At 39.4% G+C, this 27,820-nt stretch overlaps 1 protein-coding gene across 2 annotated transcripts in view; it reads left to right on the top strand.

Annotated features, from left to right (window-relative positions):
- The window catches only part of EED (embryonic ectoderm development), a 42,296-nt gene extending 14,654 nt beyond the window's left edge, over positions 1 to 27,642 (top strand). The window contains exons 5-13 of one of the 2 annotated variants that reach the window (XM_049780050.1): positions 786 to 911; positions 3,568 to 3,649; positions 7,448 to 7,539; positions 10,924 to 11,057; positions 15,197 to 15,302; positions 16,472 to 16,546; positions 24,351 to 24,509; positions 25,723 to 25,796; positions 27,240 to 27,642. In XM_049780050.1, the coding sequence (XP_049636007.1) occupies positions 786 to 911; positions 3,568 to 3,649; positions 7,448 to 7,539; positions 10,924 to 11,057; positions 15,197 to 15,302; positions 16,472 to 16,546; positions 24,351 to 24,509; positions 25,723 to 25,796; positions 27,240 to 27,366 (975 nt within the window). In that variant the 3' untranslated portion in view covers positions 27,367 to 27,642. The remainder of the gene's footprint in view (positions 1 to 785; positions 912 to 3,567; positions 3,650 to 7,447; positions 7,540 to 10,923; positions 11,058 to 15,196; positions 15,303 to 16,471; positions 16,547 to 24,350; positions 24,510 to 25,722; positions 25,797 to 27,239) is intronic. The other variant, XM_049780051.1, reaches the window with a different exon arrangement.
- The last annotated feature ends 178 nt before the right edge of the window (positions 27,643 to 27,820 follow it).

Here is a 27,820-nt window from a genome sequence, read left to right as displayed (position 1 = left end):
ATAAATACCCCAAAGCTTTTCTAAATTTAATTAGTTCCTTTCTAAACTTTAACCAATACTTATTGATTCATCCTAACTATTATTCAAGGGATTTCTGACAGCTATAGATCTTAGCTAATTTTCTGCCACACCCGGTGACTCCTTGCTTGGAGGACCATATGGGATGCCGGGAATTGAACCGAGTTCCGTACTAGGTTAGTGTGTGCAAGGCAATCGCCCTACTGCTTGCGCCACCACTCCGACATAAAACCTCTATGGTTGAAATGTGTTTTTTTTTTTTTTTGGTTTTTGGGCCACACCCTGTGACGCTCAGGGGTTACTCCTGGCTATGCGCTCAGAAGTTGCTCCTGGCTTCTTGGGGGACCATATGGGATGCCGGGGGATCGAACCGTGGTCCGTCCTAGGCTAGCGCAGGCAAGGCAGGCACCTTACCTCCAGCGCCACCGCCCGGCCCCTGAAATGTGTTTAACGGGGCCGGAGAGATAGCATGGAGGTAAGGCTTTTGCCTTTCATGCAGAAGGTCATCAGTTCGAATCCCGGTGTCCCATATGGTCCCCCCGTGCCTGCCAGGAGCTATTTCTGAGCAGAGAGCCAGGAGTAACCCCTGAGCACTGCTGGATGTGGCCAAAAAAAAAAATTTTTTTTTCTTTGCATCTTTTGTTCTCATAATTTAAAATACAAAAATTAAAAAAAAATGTGTTTAACATAGAGGAAAGTGATGACTAAGTTTATGCTTAAGTTTACTTGCCTTTCAAAAATGTTTTTCTTAATTTGCATTTCAAAAGGCTGATGAGAATTTTTATACTTGTGCATGGACATATGATAGTAATACAAGCCATCCTTTGCTAGCTGTGGCTGGATCCAGAGGCATAATTAGGATAATTAATCCCATAACAATGCAGTGTATAAAGGTGGGTTAATGTTTAAATAATGTTAATGTTTTAAATGCACATCTTTTAAAATTTGTATATATTGAACTTAAAACTAATGGAGCTTGCAAACTGTTAATTTGGGTCTGCACTGTTGGTTCTTGAGGTGAGTCAGCTATGTTCTTGCCTGTGCTAGGGATCCATTGTATGCCAGCAGTCAAATCTGAACTTCCAGCATGTTCTCACAACTTTAGCCTTTCTAGCCTGAAAATGTAAAAATTTGTCATTTTATATGTGCTTATTGCTTCTTTGTACTTACACGTTATTTTTGGAGACTTGACCATATTTGGGTAATAAAAATTAAAAAACAAGTGAGTTTTTAGGAGGCAGCGTACAGCAGCTAACCTGAGTTCAGTCTCTAGCACAATCTATGGTCCCCAAATCCCCAGAAGTAATCTGTGGGTTCATAGTAAAGAGTAAGCCCTGAGCATTGGCCTGGTGTGTGAGCTGAGTGTGCTCTCCATCCCCCCCCCACCCTTTTTTATTATTACTGGTAATTGAACCCAAGCCTCGTATAAGCAAGGCAAGTGCCTTCTGGCCATTGGTTATTGGCTTTTTATCCCTTTCTTTGTTGGTAGTTGTCATACAGACTTGTTTACAGTTTTTTTTTTTTTTTGGGTCACACCCGGCAGCTCTTACTTGTGGTTACTTCTGGTTCCACACTCAGAAATTGCTCCTGGCCAGCTCGGGGGACTATATGGGATGCCGGGATTCAAACTAATGACCTACTGCCTTACCTACGCTTTACCTCCTTGTTATCTCTTCGGCCCCTTGTTTATGGTTCTTGTACACCACCATTTTATTGGTGCTGACTACCATGTTATGTGCACAAATCCCACCAGTTGAGTCATGTATGTGCAGTACTGTACATGTAAGACAAGACTGTTACTGAGCCACATCCTTTTTTTTTTTTTCGGGCCACACCCGTTTGATGCTCAGGGCTTGCTCCTGGCTAAGTGCTCAGAAATAGCTTCTGGCTTGGGGGGACCATATGGGACGCCAGGGATCGAACGGTGGTCGTGATCTTTCCTTGGCTAGCACTTGCAAGGCCTTACCTCTAGCACCACCTCGCCGGCCCCATGAGCCACATACTTGGTCCCTTGCTTTTTTGTTTTGCTTTGTTTTTTGGGCCACACCTGGCAGTGCTTAGGGATTACTCCTAGCAGGCTCAGGGAACCATATAGGATGCTGGGAATCAATCCCAGGTCTGTCCTAGGCTGGCTCCATGCCAGGCAAACAACCTACCTCTGTGCTATCTCTAGCCCTTGATCCCCTGCCTTTTCACTATTTATTTATTTATTTATTTATTTATTTATTTATTTATTTATTTATTTATTTATTTATTTATTGTTTTTGGGCAACACCTATTGACGTTTAGGGGTTACTCCTAGCTGTGCGCTCTGAAATGGCTCCTGGCTTGGGGATCATATGGGATACAAGGGGAGCTTCATCCTAGCGGGCAAGGCAGATGCCTTACTGCTTGTCCAACTGCTCTGGCCCCTCCTGCTTTTTTAAAGAAAACAAAAACAAATATTTTCCTTCTTTTTTTGCTCTATTCTGAGAGGCTCTGAATGAACTTTTTTTTTTTTTGGGTTTTTGGGCCACACCCGGCGGTGCTCAGGGGTTACTCCTGGCTGTCTGCTCAGAAATAGCTCCCGGCAGGCACGGGGGACCATATGGGACACCGGGACTCGAACCAACCACCTTTGGTCCTGGATCGGCTGCTTGCAAGGCAAACACCGCTGTGCTATCTCTCCGGGCCCTCTGAATGAACTTTAACAGAAGATCATTTTCTAAGAAAGCCAGACTTACGGGATATATCACGTCTACTGTGTAGAACCTTAAAGTTGATACTAAAAGTGTTACGAATCACTTCAAAACAGAAGTTTTATCCCTTGGTGCACATTATCAGAGGATCTTTTTAATTTGGAGGCCAAGGTTTCTGGAGTATTTGAGGTTGTGCACTTTGGTCTACCCATGATAAAACCCAGGAGTCCTTCATGCACCAACCCTCAAATCTCTCATTAGTCCAAATGACAAAACCATAGTTTCATATATATGAGAGTTGCAAGCACATCTTAGCTATGATCTTTTTTGTGTAGTGCAGGGGTATGATGAACAATGTTCATCTCCTGCTTGTGGTTGCTCCTAGCTATGCTTAATATCAAAAAACCTGGTTGAACCTAAAAAAACAGTTCTGTTCTTTTCCAGCCACCTCTCAGTCTTTAAAATCTTGACCAGTATCTGATCTAATCAAATCTAATATCTACGGGAGCTGGAGAGATAGCATGGAGGTAGGGCATTTGCCTTCCATGCAGAAGAATGGTGGTTTGAATCCCGGCATCCCATATGGTCCCCCAGCCTGCCAGGAGTGATTTCTGAGTGTAGAGCCAGGAGTAACCCCTGAGCGCTGCTGGGTGTGACTCAAAAACAAAAACAAAAACAAAAAACCAAATCTAATATCTACAGATGAAATTTGAGCAATTTTTTTGCCCTTCAAGTTTCTTAGCTTATTTTAAAATATAGCCAGAGTTGAGAACCTCTATTTAAAATGAAACTTTTTGCACTCTCATGTTTAATGGAAAAGACTGTATTAAGATTTAGATCTGAAATTTGAATTTTTTTTTAAACATTCTAGCACTACGTTGGCCATGGAAATGCTATCAATGAACTGAAATTCCATCCAAGAGATCCAAATCTTCTCTTGTCTGTAAGTAAAGGTAAGAGAGCCAAAATTTTTGAAGTGGTAAGTTTTATTTAAAAAAAAAGTCAGACTACATTATCATTCTTAAAGGAAATTGAACATAAGGTATTTACAATTATATATGTAATACTCTTCTTACCATATTGCCTTGATATATAATTTTATCTTTATTTGAGTAAGATATTCAGCTTTTATTCAGGGCTGAAAAGATAGTACAGCTATGGCAGGTAGGGTACTTACTTGCCTTGCAAATGTTCCTCCTGTTGGGTTGAGCAATAGTACAGTGGTAGGGCATTTGCCTTGCACACTGCAGACTCCGACGGATCGGTTCGATTCCCGGCATCCCATATGATCCCCGAGCCTGCCAGGAGATTTCTGAGCCCAGAGCCAGGAGTAATCCCTGAGCACTGCCTGGCGTGCTCCTCCCCCCAAAAAACAAGCACAAAAGCAAATGTACCTTCCGAATTGATCCCCAGCATCCCATATGGTCCCATGATCCCACAAGAGTAATTGCTGAAAAGAGCGCTATGAGTATACCCTGAGCATTGCTGGGTGTGGCCTATAAATACTAAAATTATACAATGGCTTATTACCAAAAAAGTTTTATAAATAGTTTAGCAAATCATTTCATGTTTCTGGTTTAGTCATCTTAGTTGGGGATCATGTTCTAGGGATTGAACATAGGGCCTTATATATACAGACCAATGTTCCAACCCTGAGGCACATCCCTGGCTATTAGCTTTAGCTCTTTGAAATACTTCTCATAAAGACAAATATTGCTGCCGGAAAGATAGCGCAGCGGCCTTTGCCTTGCTAGCAGCCGACCAGGGACCAAAGGTGGTTGGTTTGAATCCCGGTGTCCCATATGGTCCCCCGTGCCTGCCAGGAGCTATTTCTGAGCAGACAGCCAGGAGTAACCCCTGAGTACCGCCGGGTGTGAAAACAACAACAATAAAAGACATATTGCTTTGTTCTATCACTGCATTGGCATATCTTGGGTTCAGAAATGTTCCTTAATTCTTGATTATCTCTGAAATGCCTCTTGAGGCATTTGTTTTTACAATTTGTTCTTGCTTTTCTTATATTACCTAGCCAAATTTATAGTTAAAAGCTTGTTAAAGCTATAATAAACTCTTACCTATTAAAGCTCTTAGATAAATATGCTTTTCAGCATAGTTTTTTCTTAAAATACCAAGCCTTTAAAGTTTAGTGAAAAAAAAATTTTTTTTTTGACACTCAGGGGTTGCTCCTGGCTTGGGGGACCATTAAAAAATAGATAGGGTTGTCTTGGGGCTGGAGATTTAGCATGGAGGTAGGATGTTTGCCTTGCATGCAGAAGGACAGTGGTTTTAATCCCTGCATCCAATATGGTCCCCCGAACCTGCTAGGAGTGATTTCTGAGCGTAGAGCCAGGAGTAACCTTTGAGCGCTGCCAGGTGTGACCCAAAAACCAAAAAAAAAAAAAAAAGATAGGGTTGTGGAGGTGTTTCCGGTGGTTGAAGCACATACATGCTTTACTACAGGATTGTATATTACTCTGAGAGTCAAATTGGTATTTGGCAGGTATAGTTTCAGAAAAAAAAATATTGATGACACTCTTGGGGTGGTCCTCACTAGTTACTCCTAGATCTGCTTAGGGACATGCGGACCTCCTGCATGCTAAGTATTCACTAAGCTAGTTAGCTCTCTCTGACCCCTCTTTTAATGTTTTAGGGTCACACTTGATGCTTAGGGTCTACTGCCTTTGTCCTCTAAGAGATGCTAGAATCTTGTGTGTGTTGTGGTAAACTCAGTTATATATACCAATTCTGATTTTTTTTTTTTTTAAAGAAAAGTTTGGGGAGCATGAGGGCAGTTGGGGCCTAAACTGTTATGCTCAGGGGCTATTCCTGGCCATGTCCAGGAGCGACTCCTGACTGGGGCACAGGGGCTGTTTGCAATGCTGGATTCCCTGAGCCTAAGCATTGGCTGGCATTCCTCAACTTCTTTCTTTTTTTTGGGGGGTGGGTGGGTTTGGGCCACACCCGGCGGTGCTCAGGGGTTACTCCTGGCTATCTGCTCAGAAATAGCTCCTGGCAGGCACGGGGGACCATATGGGACACCGGGATTCGAACCAACCACCTTTGGTCCTGGATCGGCTGCTTGGAAGGCAAACGCTGCTGTGCTATCTCTCCGGGCCCCAATTCTGAGTTTTAAATTGCCTTTGGCAACTTGTTATCTACTTCCTATGTTTCTTTATAGCTCACCTCAGACATTGTCTATCCTTCTCTTCCAACAACTCAGCATGATGCTTTCCTAGATTTATGTGCATTGTCATATGCATGATTTCCTCTTTGTTTATAAGTAGTATTCTTTGTTTATATATGTTATTTTATACACTCATCTTGGACACTTAGGTTATTACTGTGTATTGGCCAGTATTGTAGTGAACATAGAAGTATAAATGTCTTTTCAGAATTAAGATTTTTTTTTTTGCTTGAAAGATAGAATAATATTGCAAGGCCCTTGCCTTGAACGTGTTTGAATCCCTGCCATCACATATGCTCCTGAAGCTCTCTAGGAGTGATTTCGCAATGCAGAAGCAGGAATAAACTGCTAGCACTACTTAGTGTGGTACAAAAACAAGGAAAAGAAAAAAACCTGTAGAGAGAAAGCTTATTTCTTTTTTTTTTTTCCTTTTCTTTTGCGGCACACCTGTTGATGCTCAGGTTACTCCTGGCTATTCACTCAGAAATTGCTCCTGGCTTGGGGGACCATATGGGATGCTGCGGATCGAACCATCCCTCCTAGGCTAGTGTGTACAAGGCAGCTTGCACCACCACCCCTCCAGACTGAGAGGAAGCTTTTTTTTTTTGGTTTTTGGGTCAAACGTGGCTGTGCTCAGGGGTTACTCCTGGCTGTCTGCTCAGAAATAGCTCCTGGCAGGCACAGGGGACCGACCATATGGGACACCGGGATTCGAACCAACCACCTTTGGTCCTGGATCGGCTGCTTACAAGGCAAACGCTGCTGTGCTACCAGAAGCTTATTTCTTTTTTTTTTTTTTTTTTGGTTTTTGGGCCACACCCTGTGACGCTCAGGGGTTACTCCTGGCTATGCGCTCAGATGTTGCTCCTGGCTTCTTGGGGGACCATATGGGACGCTGGGGGATCGAACCGCGGTCCGTCCTAGGCTAGCGCAGGCAAGGCAGGCACCTTACCTCCAGCGCCACCGCCCGGCCCCGGAAGCTTATTTCTTAATGGTTTGCAAAGTATATTGCTTTTCTTTTTTTTTTTCTTTTTTTCTTTTTGGCCACACCCATTTGCTCAGGGGCTACTCCCAGCTAATCGCTCAGAAATTGCCCCTGGCTTGGGGACCATATGGGACGCTGGGGGATCGAACTGCGGTCCTTCCTTGTCTAGCGCTTGCAAGGCAAACACCTTAACTCTAGCGCCACCTCCCCGGCCCCTACTCCCCTATTAAGAGTTATTTTGGGTATGATGCAAAATTTTTACAAATATACTCAGTTTCAGTTTAGTACAGATATAGTGGAAACAATTTTTTTAGGATACTGTCTTATGGCATAATACAAAAATTGCTCCTATAAATTTCTAAATTTTGCTTATCTATAAAGCAGTTCTTCACAACAAGGATATTAAAGGAAAATATTTACAGTATGTTTCTGATCTTGAAAAGTTGAAATCGTTTAGAAAATCTAAATTATACATTTTAATTTGCCATTTCATATGGATTTTGTTTTTAGCCTGCGCATATCTTATGTAAACTTTTAAAGCTGTTACTTAGAAGTTTTGTTCATCTTAATTCTTTGTACTAGATCATGCTTTACGATTGTGGAATATCCAAACGGACACTCTGGTGGCAATATTTGGAGGTGTAGAAGGACACAGAGATGAAGTTCTGAGTGCTGTAAGTTGTTCAGTTCATGATTGAGTTTTTGCATAGAATCTGCTAGGCAATTAATTTGTGATAAAGCTTTTGTCTTATGTGGAGAAAAAAACCAGTCTCTTTAAAAGTTTTATATACCAATATTTATGTTCATAAAGAATACTACTAACTTAATCTTTCGTTAATATTAAATCACCAACTTATCTTTTATTTTGCCTTTTAATTAGAAATGGAAAGGTTAGGGGCTGGAGAGATAACAGTGGTAGGGTGTTTGCCTTATGTGCAGCCAATCCAGGATGGATGGTGGTAAAAAAAGAGAAAAATTTAGCCTAGGTAGGGGTTTTGAAACTTCTTTGTTCATTGTTGAAATAGTATTTTTAGAAGTACTTTGTGCTCACACTGAGATTTAGATACCTCTAATTGATAGTATAGTTTTAAAATTTTTTGCTTGTGTTTGGGCCACACCTGGTAGCACTCAGGGTTTATTCCTGGCTCTGTACTCAGAAATCACTCCTGGCTCTGGGAACCATATGGGATATGGGGCGGGAGGGGAATCTAACCCAGGTCTGTCTTGGTTCAGACACCTGCAAGTCAAACACCCTACCAATGGGCTGTCACTCTAGCCCTCTTTTTTTTTTTTTTTTTTTTGGTTTCTAGAGCCACACCCATTGGTGCTCAGAGGTTACTTCTGGCTCTGAGCTCATGGGGGCCGGACAGATAGCACAGCAAGCCGCCAACCCAGAACCAATGGTGGTTCGAATCCTGGCATCCCATATGGTCCCCGGGGGCCTGCCAGGAGCGATTTCTGAGCACAGAGCCAGGACCCCTGAGCGCTGCTAGGTGTGACCCCCCCCCCCCCCAAACAAACAAAAAAAGAAATCTCTCATGGCAGACTAGGGACCATATGGGATAACAGGAATTGAACCCAGGTCAGTCCTTGTTTGGCCATATGCAAGGCAAATGCCGTACCGCTGTGCTACCTCTCCAGCTCTCTGGCCTCATTTAAACATTTTTATAAATATTTTTTGGGGGGGCCGGGCGGTGGCGCTAGAGGTAAGGTGCCTGCCTTGCCTGCGCTAGCCTTGGATGGACCGAGGTTCCCATATGGTCCCCCAAGCCAGGAGCAACTTCTGAGGGCATAGCCAGGAGTAACCCCTGAGCGTCACCAGGTGTGACCCAAAAAACCAAAAAAAAAAAAAAATTTTTTTTTGGGTATTTTTGTTTGTTTTGAGCCACATCTGGCTGTGCTCAGGGATTACTCCTGGTTCTGCATTTAGAAGTCATTGCTGAGGAATTAGAGTGATAGCACTGCCAGTAGTAATTCCTGAATGTAGAACCAGAGTAACCTCTGGGCACTGCAATGGATGGCCCCCAAGTCACTCCCACCCCATGAGACTAAGATTTCTTCACTTTTAAATGTAAGTTTACTGCTGATTTAATTGTGCATTAAAATGTCTTCCATTCCAGTAATACATGTGTGTTAGATTTAATTACATCTCTGCACTGCTGTGAAGTAAGGTGTAATAACTGTAATAAAAATATAAATGATAGAGGCCAGAGTTGTAGTACATTGGGTAGGGTGTTGGCCTTGCATGTGTTCCACCCAGGTTTGATCCCCAGCATTACATATGGTCCCTGGAACCTGTCAGCAGTGATTTCTGAGCAGAGTCAGGAGTAACCCAAGCAATGCTGGGTATTGCCCTTAAACTAATTTATATTTGTTTTATATATATATAAAACTTGTATATATGCATATATAAAACCATGTGTGTATATATATACTAATACATAATGCAACTAAGATATGCAACTAATGTAAAATTATAAAGTGGGGAGCGTAGTGATAGCACAATGGTAGGGCGTTTGCCTTGCATGTGGCCAACCCAGGATGGACCCAGGTTCGATCCCCAACATCCCCTTTTGCCCCCCAAGCCTGCCAGGAGCGATTTCTGAGCAAGGAGCCAGGAGTAACCCCTTAGTGCCACTGTGTGTGGCTCCAAAACCAAAAAATATAGTCTAATTTAAGGATTCAGATCTAAGAATATAAGGGGCTATCGTCATGGGAATGTTGCACTGGTGAAGGGGATGCTTTTTTAAAAATCATTACTATAACAAATTCAACTACAAACATGTTTGTAATCATGGTGCTTAAATTAAGATTTTTTTTTTTTTTTTTTGGTTTTTGGGCCACACCCGGCGGTGCTCAGGGGTTACTCCTGGCTGTCTGCTTAGAAATAGCTTCTGGCAGGCATGGGGGACCATATGGGACACCGGGATTTGAACCAACCTCCTTTGGTCCTTGATCGGCTGCTTGCAAGGCAAACGCCACTGTGCTATCTATCTCCCTGGGCCCAAATGAAGATATTTTAATAAAAAGGATTTAGGGGGTTGGAGAGAGAGCATGTAAGTAGGGAGTTTGCCTTGCATGCACAAGGACGGTGGTTTGAATACCAGCATCTCATATGGTCCCCTGAGCCTGTCAGGCGCGATTTCTGAGTGTAGAGCCAGGAGTAACTCCTGAGCGCTGCTAGGTGTGACCCAAAAACCAAAAAAAGGAATTTGATCTAGATAAGGTGTCAGTTGCATAGCTTGATAGAGGCTGAATTAAAAGTAATATATATGGGGCTGGAGAGATAGCATGTAGGTAGGTCATTTGCCTCGCATGCAGAAGGCTGGTGGTTCGAATCCCAGCATCCCATATGGTCCCCCGAGCCTGCCATGGGCGACTTCTGAGCGCTGTCGTGTGTGAGTAATATATATAATATAACTTTTGGATTTTGGTTTTACTGTAGCATTTGATCTACCTATACAACAAAGGAAATTCTCACCCTACTAAGAATTAAATCTAGATCCTTTGCATATAAGGCATGCCATGCACTCTACCACAAAGCAATGTCACCAGCCTAAAATTTACTTCCATGACATAATATGCTCATGTACTGTGATGGTATGAAATCAGTTAAAACTAGGTTGTGACTCTAATTGTATCCTTGGCTATGAACCTGTGTCAGTTTTACCCAAGGCTTCATATGTCTTAAGAAAGCACAGGGCACTGAACTACATTCTTTTTTTTTTTTTTTTTTTGGCCACATCTGGTTACACTCAGGTTACTGCTGGCTATGCGCTCAGAAATAGTTCCTAGCTTGGGGACCATATGGAACTCTGGGGAACGGACTGCGGTCCATCCTAGGCTAGTGCCAGCAAGGCACATGGCTTACTGCTCTACCATCACTCCTGCCCCTGAACTACCTTCTTGACCCTAAAGCTTTGTCTTGATAGCAAGCAGTATGAGTTGCTTTCTAAAGCTTTTAGATAAAGTGCAAAATGATTTGCAATTGAATAGAATAACATAGTTTTGGAAAATAGTGTGTATATATATATTTAAGCTTTTCATTTTACATTTAGGACTATGATCTTCTGGGTGAAAAAATAATGTCCTGCGGTATGGATCATTCACTTAAACTCTGGAGAATCAATTCAAAGAGAATGATAAATGCAATTAAAGACTCTTATGATTATAACCCAAATAAAACTAACAGGTAACCATTATGATATTTATAACAACTTGTTATCTTAATAGTATTGAGTAGATTGTATTTTACTTTTTTCAAACTATTCTCTAAGACACCAATATTAGAAGCTCTGCATATAATAAGGAGAGGTATAATTTTTAGGCTATAAAATAGTCACCTCTACTCAAAGTTCATTATATTTAATGACTTTGATTTTGTTTTCAAAATTTCAAGTTGTGTTTTCATCTTTGTAGAACATTGTATTTGCACCTTACATAAGTATATATTCTTAGCATTTTGTGTTGGAGATCAACTCAGTTCCTAATTTAGAAGGCATGTGTCCTATCACTGAGTTATACCCTGGTTATATTCTTTTATTATTATTTTGTTGGGGGCATATCAGCAGTGCCCAGGATCACTCTTTGCAGGCTTGGGGGACCATACGGGATACCAAGGATCGAGCATGGGTTGATGGAGTGCAAGGCAAGCACCCTCTTCCCTGTATTATTAGCTCCAGCTTTTTGGTTTTGGTTTTGATTTTTGGCTTACAGCAGCGCTCAGGGGTTACTCTTGGCTTAACGCTCAGAAATCACTCCTGACAGGCTTGGGGGACCATATGGGACGGCAGGAATTGAACCACCGTCCTCCTGTATATATGCAAACACCCTATCTCTCCGGCCCCTGCCATGGCTTTGTGTGTGTGTGTGTGTGTGTGTGTGTGTGTGGTTTTTGGGTCAAACTCGGTAGTGCTCAGGGGTTACTCGCTCAGAAATTGCTCCTGGCAGGAATTGAACCACCGTCCTCCTGTATATATGCAAACACCCTATCTCTCCGGCCCCTGCCATGGCTTTGTGTGTGTGTGTGTGTGTGTGTGTGTGTGTGTGTGGTTTTTGGGTCAAACTCGGTAGTGCTCAGGGGTTACTCGCTCAGAAATTGCTCCTGGCAGGCAAGGGGGACCATATGGGATGCTAAGATTCGAACCATTGACCTTCTGCAATAAAGGCAAACGCCTTACCTCCATGCTATCTCTCTGGCCCCTGCCATGGCTTTTTAATATAAACTTGTTAAATTTATTATGGAATTAAATTCAAAAACATAACTAACATTATTTGTTAGCCTTGTAAGTTCTTATTTAGAACAGTTAACTATACTTTTCAAAATGGGTTCTGGCTTAATTCATTATGATGTAAGGGTTTCTTTCAAATAATGCTTAATTCACTAAATGGAAAAAAGGTTTAAGCTCAGATGTGAGTCCATTGGATTGTTCGTGAGTACTTTCATTTGGGGTTGGGTGGGTTTTGAGCCATACCTGGTAGTACTGAAAGGTTATACCAATGTGCACTCTGATTTAAATAAAGAAATCAAAGATACTATTTGGTTTATCTTTCCAGAAATGGTTATGTGCACAATAAACTGTGCTTGGAGCTTACTCTTGGCATTGAGCTCAGAGATTACTCATGGTAGGCTTTTGGGGGATCATATGATGTGCTAAGGATTGAACCTAAGTCAACTGTGTACAAAGCAATCACCTTACTCAATATACTGTCCATCCAGATCCACTTAAAATACTAGTGCAGAGGCTGGAGAGATAGCATGCCTTGCACACAGTTGATTTGAACAGATGGTGGTTTGAATCCCGGCATTTCATATGGTCCCCTGTGCTTGCCAGGAGCAACTTCTGAGCACAGAGCCAGGAGTAACCCCTGAACGCCGCCAGGTATGACACCCCCTTCCCCAAACAAAACCAAAAAAAAAATACTAGTGCTGAATACCTTAATTCTTGGGCTGGAATGATGATACAGATAGGGAGTATATCTTTAGCCTTAAGTGCCTTAATTCTATTTTTTTGGTTTTTTTTGGGGGGGGGGCCCATACCCGGTGACACTCGGGGATTATTCCTGGCTATGTGCTCAGAAATCGCCCCTGGCTTTGGGGAATCATATGGGATACCAGCAGAATGAACTGAACTGCGTTGCATCCTCGGTCAGCCACGTGCAAGGCAAACGCCCTACTGCTGTGCCACGGCTCCAGCCCTGAGTGTCTTAATTCTTGATTTATTAACCCTATTTTTTTTTTGTTTGTTTTTTTTGGGCCACACTCGTTTGACGCTCAGGGGTTACTCCTGGCTATGTGCTCAGAAATCGCCCCTGGCTTGGGGGACCATATGGGATACGGGGGATCAAACCACGGTCCGTCCTATGCTAGCGCTTGCAAGGCAGACACCTTACCTCTAGCGCCACCTTCCCGGCCCCTTCTAACCCTATTTGCTGATTCTTAGCAGACTGTTAAATTGGGGCTGGAAAAATAGCATGCAGAAGGACAGTGGTTTGAATCCCAGCATCCCATACGGTCCCCCGAACCTGCCAGAAGCGATGCCTGAGTGTAGAGCAGGAGTAATCCCTGAGTGTTGCTGGGTGTGACCCAAAAACCAAAAAAAAAGTGTTAAATTAATAACTTCACTCAAAGTATGTTAACTTTACATTATTGATGTACTAATATTAGATCTCTAAAGATCTAAAAATTAATACAAGTTTCACATTTGTATTTTAAAATATCAGGAGCTACAACAATATTTGAATATTTTTCTAAAGCCTTAGGAATAACATCTCATTAGAATAGCATTGAATTATGCAGATATTCTCCAACATTTTATATCATAATTTGTTGAAAACCAATTAATACGCCATTTAAAAATAAGTATCAGGCTCTAGGGTCAGAGCAGTATTATACAGCAGCTAGGATGCTTGCCTTGCACATGGCTGACTTGGGTCTGATCTCCGGCATCCCATATGGTTCCCTGAGAGCTGCTAGATTGTGCCCCAAAACCAAAAGGTAAAAATACATAAAATAATAACATTTTGGGGCTGGAGCAGTGGCACAGGTGGTAGGGCATTTGCCTTGCATGTGCTAACCTAGGACAGACTGCGTTTTGATTCCCCGGCGTCCCATATTGTCCCCCAAGCCAGGGCAGTTTTTGAGTGCATAGCCAGGAATAACCCCTGAGTGTCACTGGATGTGCCCCCCCCCCCAAAGATAATAACATTTTAATGTTCTAGGGCCGGAGCAATGGCACAGCGGTAGGGTGTTTGCCTTGCACGAAATCAACCATGGACGGTCCCCTGTTGACTTCCTGGCATCCCATATGGTCTCCTGAGCTTGCCATTGCCATAATTGATTTCTGAGCTCAGAGCCAACTCCTGAGCCTTTGGGTGTAGACCACAAAACAAAACCTAAAACAAAAACAAAACAACTTTTTAATGTTCTAATAATATGCCACAGGGTCTGGAGTGATAGGGTGCTTGTCTTGCACACAGCCAACCTGGGCTCAATCCCTGCCATTTCATATGGTCCCTTGAGCCCACCAGGGTTGATTCCTGAGCACAGAGTCAGGAGTAATCTGAATATCTGGTGTGGCTCCCAAAATAAGACAAAAAAGTTACAGAATTTGAACTGGAAATGATACTAGATCATTAAGCTTACTGTCCTTTTTACCTGGGAGGAAAATAGTAAATAGGAGACATATAATTTACTCATTAGATAGCAATTTGTGGAATATCATACCATGAGAGGCATTGGAATAAAAATTGAGGAACTAAATTAGAAACAATAGTCACTAAATCAGAAACAATGGACATATTTTCTAATTAAATACAGAATATGTAGAAACATTTACTGTGTATCTTTGTAAAGAAAAAAATTTAAATATAATGGTCAATGTCAAATTTTCAATAGCATTTTCAAGAACTTGCTGAAAAATAAATTCTCATCTTTGAAACTTTAACAAACTCTGAAATAATATTACTGAAAAGATAATTGCTTTGAAATCTAGATATGTTGACTTTCATAGACAGTTGATTACTTAATTCTACTTGAGTTTGTATTTTTTTTCATTTTGTGGTACTTGTGATTGAACTCAGTGCCTCACAGAGTTAGGCACACAACAGTGTCACTGAACCCTGCTGCTTAAGTTTATTATGTGTTTATTTTTCCTTGGTTTCGAATAGGTACTTTGTTTATATAGTACTGCAAAACTTAGAGTGTTGTAGTCAGATATAGATAGTGAAGTTTTCTACTTATTTTATTTTTCAGTTTTATAAATCAGAACATGAAAAAACAGGTGGTTCTGCTGTACTCTTTCCTCTTAACTTGTGACATTTCCATTTCAGGCCATTTATTTCTCAGAAAATTCACTTTCCTGACTTTTCTACCAGAGACATACATAGGAATTATGTGGATTGTGTGCGATGGTTAGGTGATTTGATACTGTCCAAGGTATGGTAATTGCTCTTAAGTTATACTTCCATTGTTGTATGAGTTGGAATTTTGCAGGGAGAACAGTTTTTTTTTTTTAAATGTTTGGTAAATTGCGTGGCAGGTTGCCTTTTTTTTTTAAATGAGACTCATGGTACTTTGAAAGCTTTAGAAAACTTGTTTCAGGCATAAAACATCATTGTGATGAATTATTTTTGTTCCCACTGAGATGACAAATGTTAAATTGTATTATGATCTTGTTCTCTTCTGATTCTTTGTAAAATAATATCTAAAGTCATGCTTAGTTTTTGTGGGGGTTTTTGTATGTATGTGTGTGTTTGTGTCCATTTCAGTAAACCTACGTGCAAAAACAGATAGCTAAAGTTGGCTGATGGGCTATGATTGGCCCGATCCTTGCTGTAGTATGTTGTTGTAGTTTTTTATATATAGTGCTATATATCTTGGCATATAGATATATAACCATATGTCTAGATATACAGAAATGTACCATTTTTTGGCTGATAATTTGAAGATGTCGTTGATGTCATGTGAACATTTGGTACTAGCAAATTTGAAGAAATTGCTATCCAGTTCCTTTTCTTGATGTGAATTTCAGGGTACTTAACATTTCTAAGATAGAGCTAATTTATTTTTTTCTTGGCCTATGAGTAGTTTTACCTGCCACATATACTTTTTTTAAGTCTTAGATTCAAAGTTTCAAAGATAGGCAGAAAGATTCCATTTTGCCCTTTACTCTTATTAGTTAAAATAACTATAATGCAATGCCAAATTGACCTTTGTACAGTGTGTATCTTGAGTTATTTGTCATCTAGTATATAGAAATTTTGTCATTTTAAGAAAGTTGCAGTCAGGGATAGTTCAAGTTTTTTTCCCCCGCTCATAATGCCATCCTGCTTGTATGTACCAATGGTTCTCTCCCTTTTTGTTGCTGAGTAATAATCCATGTATGGATGTACCATTGTCACAATTTAAAAACTGTTCATTTGTTTTAGGACATTTTGGTCCTTTCTGCTTTGGGGCTATGATAAAGTTGCAAATGAACATTCTTGTACAGGTTTTTGTGTGGACTTAAGTTTTCATTTCTTTGGGATAAATGCCTAGAAAGGGCAATTGCTGGGTCATGGTTAAGTTTGTTTAGTTTTTTAAGAAACTGCCAAACTATTTTCCAGAGTGGCCGTGCCATTTTACATTCCCACCAGAAATATAAGAAAGATCGAGTGTCTTCGAGTCTTCGCCGGCATTTGGTATTGTCACTATTTTTTATTTTAGCTGTTCTGATAGGTGTGTAGTGATATCTCATCATGGTCTTAATTTTGCATTTCTCTGATGGCTAGTGATGTTGAACATCTCTTTCATGTGCTTATTTACCATCCATATACCCTTTTCAGTAATGTCTCCATATCTTTTACTCATTTTCTAACTGGACTGGGATTTTTGTTGTTGGTTTATTTTTTCTATTGTATTTTGAGAGTTCTTAATATATTCTAACTAGTGTGAGGATATTTTCTTGTGTATAGCTAGCTAGTTATCTCATCTTAATAGGATCTTATGCAGAACACATTTTTTAACTTTGATAAAAGTAAAAAAACATTTATGTATCATGCTTTGACATTTTTAAAAACGTACTTTACCAAGCACTAAATTCTAGTAATTTTCTCTAACTTCTACTAAAAGTTCTATAGGTCTGGGGCTGGAATGATAGCACAGTGGTAGGGCGTTTGCCTTGCACGTGACCGATTCGGGATGGACAGGGTTTTGATTCCAGCATCCCATATGGTCCCCTAAGCCTGCCAGAAGTGATTTCTGAGTGCAGAGCCAGGAGTAACCCTTGAGTGTCACTGGGTGTGGCCCAAACACCAAAAAAAAAAAAAAAGATTTACAGGTTTCTGTTTTTATTTTTTTTTTGATTTGTTTTTCAATAAGTGTCAATAGTGGAATGATGCACTCTTTTTACTTGAAAAGTGTATACAGCAGCTGTTTTTCTAGGACATTTGTAAAACATTTTTTTTCACTTTATTAAGAAACTATAGGGGGTCAGCGAGCTGGCGCTAGAGGTAAGGTGTCTGCCTTGCAAGCACTAGCCAAGGAAAGATCGGTTCGGTCCCCCCAAGCCAGGGGCAATTTCTGAGCTTTAGCCAGGAGTAACTCCTGAGCATCAAATGGGTGTGGCCCGAAAAACCAACCCCCCCCCCCCAAAAAAAAAAGAAAAAAAGAAACTACTTTAAAATAAATGTCCATTATAGTTTTATATTTCTTTCTTTTTTTTTTTTTGTGGAACTTTTAATCAATGCATCTATTTGTGCAAATACATATGTGGATATCTTTACAGATGCAATATTACCTGGTTCAAGAAGAGCTGTTCATTTATATTATATTTCAAGTGTGATACATTTTAAAATTAATTTTACTGGAGTTAGTGGCTTTTTTTTTTTTGAGGGGGAGGTTTGGGCCACACTTTGTAGTGTAGGGTCAACTGTATGCAAAGCAAGTGCCTTACTACTGAGTCTTTATCTCAGTAGTGTTTTTTTTTTCTTTTTTTTTTTTCCTGTATAGATAGATGTTTTCACATTGCTTGTTAGAAGACAATCCCATTTTCTTTAATTTCTTTTGAACTTTTGTCAAAATTATTTGACCATGCTTGTGTGAAATGGTTTCTGGCTTTTCCTTTTCTATTATCTACACCAGTATAATTTAATACAGTATTAATCTTGTTTACTATAGTCTGAAAAACCTTGAACTTGGTAGGATGATTTATTTCTTGTTGGAAATTATTTTAGATACTTTAGTGCCTTTTGTAAATTTTAGAATGTTCTTGTCCACGTGTTTGAGAAATATCAGTAAAAATTGGAGGGGTAGAATTTTTACTGAAATTGTGCAAGGAATTAATAGATTTACTCTTGCTTGGTCTTTAAATTCAAAGAATGTAGCATATCGCTTTTTATTTAGAGCTTTTTTGATTTTATATTCTCAGTGTTTTGTGACTTTTAGCATGTAAGTCCTATACATATTTTGTTAGTACACCTAAAATTTTTTCCCAAGGGGTTACAAATAGTACTCTTGGATTTTGATTACATTTAGTGGTGCTGAGGATGGGGATATAGGGCACAGCCAAGATACTTGGGGACCACATATTTGTGGGGGTTCAATCCAGGACTTATACAGAAAAGTCATTTTGCTTTACCAACTTCACCTATACTTGAGCTTACTTGTATATTTCCTTTTCTTGCTTAATCACACTGGCAGAGTTGGTTTTCTGTGAATAGCAGTGTAGATAACCTTTTTTTTTATGGACTTTTTTTTTATAATGCTGAGTTCTGTTATTCACAAGTATGATAGGAAGTTTTTTTTTTTGATATTGCTTGTAGTTTTGGTACTAATAATACTGACTTCATAGAACAAATTGAAAAGCCTTGTCTGCCTTCCTGTTTTCTAAAAGTTGATATAGAATGAATGTTGTTTTTGAATTTCCTAAACAAACGGCTATTCATATTTAACTTTATTATATTGTATAGATTGTGATATAGTTTGTACTATCTTTGAGGAGTTGATTATATCCATCTAAAGTAAACGTTTGTATAGAGCTAATGTTCCGGTTATCTGCAATAGTGAGAGCTCTGGTTTTATGTATGTTACAGGTATTTTGTATCTCTAGTTTTGTTTTTTGGTCAGTTTAGGCTAGGGTTTATCTCTTTTTACTTCTGTGATAGTATTTTATTAGTTTGCTCACTCAATGTTCCCAATCCCCACCCCTTGGGTGTTGATTTTAGAGGTTGAATCCAGGGCCTTATACATTTGAAACATGCTCTATTGTTGTGTTGAGAGTGCTCAGTGCTTAGAGATTCTGGCAATTGAACCTGGGCCTCTACATGGTAGGCAAGCACTGTGCCTGCTGTATTATCTCTCTAGGCCAAGGCATGCACTATTTTACTAGATTGGGTTTCTTCCTACTTCCCCTGCCCTGTGGGGTGGGGGTGCAATGGGGAGGGGACTACCCAGCATTGCTCAGGGCTGTGCTCTGAAGAATGGGACTCCAGTTGGTTGTGTGCAAGCCAAGCATCCTAACTTCTCTTCTATCAACTGGTCCTCTTTACTATATGGCACTTAAATTACTGAGGAACTGAGATTTTTGTGTGTCAAAAAGGAATGAACCAGCAGTTCACACACATCAACACTAAGCTTCATGCCTCACCCAATACTTTCCTAATGTCAGCAGTTGATGCTGTAACTCCGTCAGCACTTTATGGGCTTTATGTGTCTTGTTCTGTTTTGAAATATTGGAAGGTTTTCTAGTGATCTTTGTCTTGCTGATTTCTAATTTGTTTCAACTATGATAGGACTATTTTGTGTGATTTTGATTCCTAGATTTTTTTTTGATGACAATTTTGTTTTGTTCCATGGAAGCTTGAAAAGAATGGATATGTATTTTACTCTTGAGTAGATAAGTTATTAATTCATGCCCGCCTCTGGCAGTTTGCTTTGCAGTTTTATTTAATACTGAAATAGTCATTCCTATTTTCCTGCTGATTGTACGATCCATATCTTTTTAATCTTCTACTTAAAATCTATGCATGTTGTTGAAGTGTTTCTTATAGAAGTATGTGTCCCCAGGGCCCGGAGATATATAGCACAGTGATAGGGCATGGTAGGACATGCAAAGCTTTGCAACAGTTGACCCAGGACCAACTGTGCTTCGAATCCCAGCATCCAATATGGTCTCCCATGAGTAACCCTGAGCACCATCGGGTGTGACCCCAAAACCCCGGAATTATGTGCTCCTAGTGCTCAGGGATATCAATATTAAGTTTTTAACTGCCACCAAACTGTCTACATTTGTGTTATGGAGTGATGGTGCAGCAGTAGGGTATTCACCTTGCACGCAGCTGACCCAGGACACACCATGGTTTGATCCCCTGGTGTTACATATGGCCCATCAAGCCAGGAGCAATTTCTGAGTAAATAGCTATTAGTAACCCCTGAGTGGCACCCAAAAATCCTCCCCCCCAGTTATGTGTTTAGTCCTTTTATACTTGTGTTATACATACTTATTTTTTCCCATAAAAGTTAAAGTGTGTCTGTATAGCTTTTTATATATACACGACACCTAGAAAAAAGTTCAATTACATATATTTGTCACTGTGTGTCAACATTTTATCACTTTACAGAAAGTGTAAAAGCCTTATTTTGCTTTGCCGTCCAGTAATTATATAATTGCTTCAAATATTCCTTTTACAGTTGAAAACTGTATCAAATAGTGTTGTAATTTTTTGTTTTTGAGTCACACCCAGTGGTGCTCAGGGGTTACTCCCGGGCTCTGCATTCAGAAACCACCCCTGGCAGGCAGGGGGAACCATATGGGATGTGGGGAATTGAACCACCATCTGTCCTGGGTTGGCTGCTTGCAAGGCCCTACTGCTGTGCTATCTCTAGCCCTGTAATTTTTGCTTCAATCAGTAAATGTAATTTTAACAATTCAAGAAGTGAATATTGTATTTACTAATTTTTTTTGTTTTATTTTTCTTGGCAAGTTTTAGGAGTCTTTCTGATGTTTTCTTTTTTTTTTTTTTATAAAGCTTCCTGTAGGCATTCTTTTAGGTCTGATAGAAACAAATCCTCTTAGCTTTTTGTTTGTTTGTTTGTTTGTTTATTTATGAAAGTCTCATTTCCCATTCATTTCTAAAAGGGATTTTATTTTACTTGTGGTGGTGCTGTGCCACTTTCGGTGTCGCTTAGGTTATTCCTAGCTCTGCACTTAAATTACTCCTGGCAGGCTCGAGAGACACATGGAATGTTGGGGATCGTATTTGGATTTGTCCTGGGTCAGAAGTGTGCAAAGCAAATATCCTACTGCTGTGCTATTGCTTCTATCGCTCTAGCCCCAGGAAATTCTTGTTTGCAGAAGTTTGACTAGAAAGAATCTCTTTTTTATTTTTTTGGTTTTTGTTTTTTGGGCCACACCCAGTGACACTAAGGGTTACTCCTGGCTGTGTGCTTAGAAATTGCTTTTGACTTGGGCTAGGTTAGCTGGTGCAAGGCAGATAGATGCCCTACCACTTGGGCCACTGGTCTGGTCCCATAAGAAAGAATGTCTTGATAAGAGGTTTTAGTTCGATCATTTTGGAGTTAGACTATTCTTGAACCTTTTGTGGGTTTAAGTGTTTTTGAAAGCATAATCTGGAGCCTTCACATGCTTCTCTTTCCCTTCTTTTCAAAGTCTATAATGGATATTAGGTCTTTTTGGCGGGGTGGGGTGGGGTGGGGGTTAGATCTCTACAGCTGTCTTTTTCAGTTTTCTCAGATTGGCAATTTCTAATTTGAGGTCTACTAGTGATTCCTTAACTCTCTTATAATAGGTAGCCCTTCAGTTAAGTCTTATTTTTTTTCTTTCCATTCCAAAATTTCCATTTGACCTTACTTTTTTTTGTTCAGCCTTTTAAAAGCATTTTTGTGGTAACTGCTTTAAATTCTTTTCTCATTGTTTTCCTATTTTGAGGCCATACCCAGCAGTGCCCAGGGATCAGATCCCAATATATTGAATGCAGTGCATGTCTCAGCCCTTTGAACAGTTTACAGCTGCTTTAAATTGTCAGTATTGTGATGCCATTTCAGTATTAGCATTTACTAATGGGCTTTTAATAAAATTGGTTTATACAGTTTTTACCATGATTAGTGATTTTTTAAATTGAAATCTAGATATTTGGGGTGTTGGATTTTGTGACAAGATCAAAATTTCTTTTACTATAAGCTTCCCTTGATGGCTTTTCAAGCTTGGGAAAGGAGAACATAATGCTGATTTGGTGATGGTGTTGCTTCACTGGTGGTCACTATCATGAGAGAGGAGAGTTAGTCAGGGTATGCACTCGATGAGCCCAAGTATACATTTGAGGTTTCCAGTAAATTTTCTCAGGATCTTAGCTTGTTTATGTGGGTAGGTGGGACCATGATTATTATTATTTTTTTTTATTGGATTTTGGGTCACACCCGGCTGCGCTCAGAAGTTACTCCTGACTCTAAGCTCAGAAGTCACTCCTGGAAGGCTTGGGGGACCATATGGGATGCCAGGATTTGAACCACTATTCTTCTGCATGCAAGGCAAACGCCCTTCCTCCATGCTATCTCTCCAGCCCTCAGGACCATGATTTTTTTGGTTTTTGTTTGTTTTGTTTTGATTTTTGGTTGCAAGTGGCTGTGTTGATAGGTTCCATTGACTAGAAAAGGCAGGCTTTTGTCTTAAAAATATTAGCATATTGGTTTCTTCTATATTGTACTGGGGAAATGTATATTAGGTAAAGGAAAACCAGAGATCTCAAGCTTCTTCATGCCCAGTTCTCTACCTTTCAGAGTTTTAAATTTGCTTTGTATTTGATATTCAAACTTTAAAAATATAAATAAGGGACACATGAGAAAAGTACAGCTACATGTTTTGGAAGCAGAAATTTATAAGCCAATATCCCTAAAATTTCTGTTAATTTTCACACATGAAAGGCTCTTGGATTTTATGTAGAAAGTTGAACTGAGTTATCTATATTGATTGCATCAGAATCAGTAGGAAGACATTGTACGGATTTTTTTTTATTGTACGGATTTTTTTTTATTGTACGGATTTTTTTTAGGTTTTTCTAAGTCTTATCCTAAAGATGCTAAATCATGGCACAAAGATCTAGAAAATTATAATTTTAATAAAATTGCTCTGGATTTTTGAATGCCAGATCTGTTAGTGTGGGCAGTTTCTCCTCCCCCACTCTCTGCTCTCTTGTGTTAGGGATTGAACCCAGTACTTCACACATGTTCCAGGCCCAGTGTGAGCAAATTCCATTTACTTTATTCACTATTTTCACACACACTGCTGGTGTTCAGAGTGTACTCTTGGCTCTGCACTCAAGGGTCACCCCTGACAGTTCTCAGGGACTGTATGTGATGTTGGGGATTGAACCCAGGCCCACCAAGGCAAGTTACCTACGCATTATATTGTTCTGCCAGCTCCTCAGGACTCTTTAAAGCAAGGTACAGTTAGTAAAGAAAATACTGTCTTAGTCTTATGCCCCTACTGTTAAATTGTTTAAATATCCCACAAGCCTGCTGGGTGTGATTGTGTAAACTGTTGCATGTCAAACGCCAGGAGACACTATTCACTTTCATCAGGGTTTCTTATGTCTCTAGAATATGGGCCACATAATTATTTTGTGTGGAAAGGCTGTATTGTGTATTGTAAGGAATTCTGCAGCATCTCTGGTCAGTATATGCTATGTCCAGGAGATGAAGACACAGCATCTCTGGTCGGTATATGCTATGTCCAGGAGATGAAGACATTACTAGATATTTTTTATATAAGTAAACCACTGAGCAAATTGCAAATTAATGTGTTCCATTATTTTGAAATTCATCTTCACTGTACTTTATCACTTTTTAAAAATAGTATATATGCAAATATTACTGGATAGAAAAGATGTAACTCAAATTTCAGTCCCATATCCATATCAGTGTGTTGATTTAAGCCACTTTTCATTACCTTCTATATAATCCAATTTCTACGGTTCTTTCTATGAGTTCATTAGTTTTCCTTCAAGATCACCTACCTCATATAACACACACATTGGGGATGAAAGATTAAAGATCAAGAAGAGGGGCACATGGGATTAGAAATAGACTTGGCAGTTGAATGGGGAAAGATAAAAGAGAAATAAAAGCCATGTTGAGAACCATCTATTCAAATACAATGTTTGTAATATTATCTTTTCTATAAAATACCTCAAATCTTTGGATGCCAGAAATCTAGAAGTAAATTTTGTTTGATCTTGGATAAATTATGGCTTCCAAAGTGAATATTTTTATTGTCAATTTCTGTTAATCAGACTTCTTATCTTTAAGTATGAACTCTGATATGTAAATGTAAATGAATGCATCTAGCTCTGCTTGGTAGGTACATGGATAACCAAGTTTTAAGAGCTGTCCATTCTAAAATGAATATAGAGAAAAGGCATTTTTTAATATTTTAAAAACTAGTTCTCTGTAGGTGATGTTTCATTTTTCTTTGTTCTTTTTTCTTTTCAGTCTTGTGAAAATGCGATTGTGTGCTGGAAACCTGGCAAAATGGAAGATGACATAGATAAAATCAAGCCCAGTGAGTCTAATGTGACTATTCTTGGACGATTTGATTACAGCCAGTGTGACATTTGGTATATGAGGTTTTCTATGGATTTCTGGCAAAAGGTATGAAAAATTTTTATTTTGAAATTATTCAAGTTTAGAGTCTTGCATTTTGGATTTTTTTCTGTATATTCATGTTGTCCTATCTAAGAATATAACTTGATTTTTTGGTATTAATTATTTTTGCCCTCCTAGTATTATATCTTTGGTATTGCATGTTTTCTGTGTAAAGATGGAATTGGCAGGTGTCAGTGGTAGCAGGTATAGTTCACTTACCATAGCATTACTTATGATTTAATGCTAATGCATATAGAATGTGCCTTTATCCAAGAAATACTAACAAGGAAGATAGAGACATAATACTAGTTTTGGATATATGGGGTTTTGGTTTATTTTTTATGTTGGGGCCACACCCAGCTGCTCAAGGCTTATTCCTGACTCTAGACTCAGATCATTTCTAGCAGACTAGGAACCATATGAAATAATGGGGACTGAGCCCTGGTCAGCCACATGCAAGGCAAAGTATCCTACTACCTGTATTAACTATTATCTGTATTAACATCCCTGGAAATAAATTACATGAGGTTTTTTTTTTTTCTTCTCCCCTTTTTTGGGCCACACCCGGTGACACTCAGGTTGCTCCTGGCTTCGCGGGACCAATGGGATGCCAGGGGATTGAACTGTGATCTGGCCTAGGTTAATTAGCGCATGCAAGGCAGTGATGCCCTATCTGCACCACTGCTCTGGCCCCTGAGTATTTCTATAAGAAACTCCTGTAGCTATCACTATATTTTTTATGGTATAATAGTGAAGAATTGTAAAGCCCTTCATAAATTTATTAACCGAAGACACCCATGTGAAGTACAAAATACCACTTAACTGTATCCCCAGGGATGTATACCAGGATCCCTTTTGGATACTTAAATGGTAGATGTTACTGAACCTATATACTATGAATGCCTGTAATAAAGCTTAAATTATAGTAAGATTAGCAATAACAAATTAGGACAAATTAATCCTGTAACAATTATGGAAACGTGATTTTTTTTTTCTTCACAAAATATATTCTTATGTAATACTTCAGGCTGTAGTTGACCATCACTAAAACCTTTATAGAAGTAAACTGGCTCTTGGTTGTTTTTACTACATTTAAAAATCAGGAAGAGATATAATTAAAACTAGCCAGAAACTGCTGAAGTATCTTTTAAGAAAATGAAGATGTCTGGAATGGCTTGCATATTTGGATAATTTGTAATTTTCTTAAATGTTTACACAGATGCTTGCATTGGGCAATCAGGTTGGCAAACTTTATGTCTGGGATTTAGAAGTAGAAGATCCTCATAAAGCCAAGTGAGTATTTAGAAATTTCTATTAGTAATTTCTGCCTTTTTTTTTTTTTTTTTTTTTTTTAAGAATTTACTTATTTATTTTTTTGTCCACACCTGGTGGCACTCAGGGGTTACTTCTGGTCTGGGCTCAGAAATCACTCCTGGCAAGGCCTGGGGACCTTATGGATGCCGGGAATCAAACCAGGGTCTATCCTGAGTTGGCAGTATGAAGGGCAAACACTCTACTGCTGTGCTATTGCTCTGGCCCCGAATTTCTGTTTTTCAGTCAAATTTTTATTCTAGTATGATAATGGATACCTTTCTAAGTTATTTAAATTTTTTATTTTGTGGTGCTGGGAATTGAACCCAGGCCTTCACACTGACAACTCTTGAAGTGATCCACATTTCCAGCCTTTTTAAAATCATTTTAAATATTTGTTTGCTATTTTAATGTACTTTAATTCTAATCATTTTTAAATACCTTGTTTACAAGTTAATATTTCTTCATGTAAATTATAAGGTGCCTTTTAATTTTAAAATAGCAAAATTGGGGGGCCGGGCGGTGGCGCTAGAGGTAAGGTGCCTGCCTTGCCTGCGCTAGCCTTGGACAGACAGCGGTTCGATCCCCCGGTGTCCCATATGGTCCCCCAAGCCAGGAGTGACTTCTGAGCTCATAGCCAGGAGTAACCCCTGAGTGTCACCGGGTGTGGCCCAAAAAAAAAAAAAAAACCAAAATTGGGGCTAGAAAGATAGCTTAGCTTTCTGGAGCACATGCTTTGCTGCAGATGGCCCAAGTATTGCATGGTCTCCAGAGCACTTTCTAGAATGATCTGACTGTGACCCCAAAATCCAAAAAGTAAAACAAAGCAATAATTAGACCAAATAAAATACAAATTGCATATGCAAGACCCAGGTTTTTATGTCCAATGCCACATAGAATAATAGAATTTCAAATTTTATAAAACTTAAAATTGAACTCTTGATAAAATATATATTATTTTAAATGTTTTCTTTGAGGAGGGTTGGGGTGGTTGGGTCACACCCTACTTTGTTCAGGGCTTAACTCTTGGCTCTGTACTTGGGTTATATTGGGAACCAGAGACAGAAAATGGTTCTGCATGGCAAGCACTACCCGTAGTACTGTTTCTGTCCCCTTAAATATTTTCTTTTCTTTTTGGGGGGGGGGGCGGCACACTCATTTGATGCTCAGGGGTTACTCCTGGCTAAGCACTCAGAAATTGCCCCTGGCTTGGGGGGACCATATGGGATGCCGGGGATCGAACCGCTGTCCTTCCTTGGCTGGTGCTTACATGGCAGACACCTTACCTCTAGCGCTACCTCACCGGCCCCAAATATTTTCTTTATATCTTATAATAATATTTGTATTACAGTTCACTGATACATATTAGATACTGACATTATGTATGAATGTATTTAAATGGTTGTGGTTTTCTCCTCTCCCTAGATGCACAACACTGACTCATCAGAAATGTGGTTCGGCTATTCGACAAACCAGTTTTAGTAGAGATAGCAGCATTCTTATAGCTGTTTGTGATGATGCCAGCATTTGGCGCTGGGATCGGCTTCGATAAAATACTTTATTTCTAATGAAAATTAAGAGTATGTTTTTTGTGTATAATGGAATTAATGTATCTTGCTAGTAAGGGCACATAGAACATTTAGAGTTGTCTTTCAGCATTCAATCTGGCTGAGCTGAATGTAGTGATGTTTACATTGTTTACACTCTTTGTACTGTCTCCTGCTCAGACTCTACTGCTTTTAATAAAAAAATTATTTTTGTAAAGCTTTGTTATTTTATTTTATTTTCATTGTGAAGTGATAAAAGCAATAAAATTTTGTCATGCCTTTTTGTACTGGTAATTTTTTATAGATCTTTTAAGCATGAAAAAATTTGTCTTTCTTAGATAAGTATCTCAACATTTCTATTTCATTTCCTTATGAGTAAAATAGGGATAATAATCATCATAGGGTTATTGAAATGCTCCAGTGATCAGTATAAAGAGATCAGTATGGATTTTCATCTAC

The sequence above is a fragment of the Suncus etruscus genome, chromosome 9 (assembly GCF_024139225.1).
Source record: "Suncus etruscus isolate mSunEtr1 chromosome 9, mSunEtr1.pri.cur, whole genome shotgun sequence".
Classification (NCBI taxonomy): domain Eukaryota; kingdom Metazoa; phylum Chordata; class Mammalia; order Eulipotyphla; family Soricidae; genus Suncus; species Suncus etruscus.
This window is presented reverse-complemented; position numbering and strand designations above follow the sequence as displayed.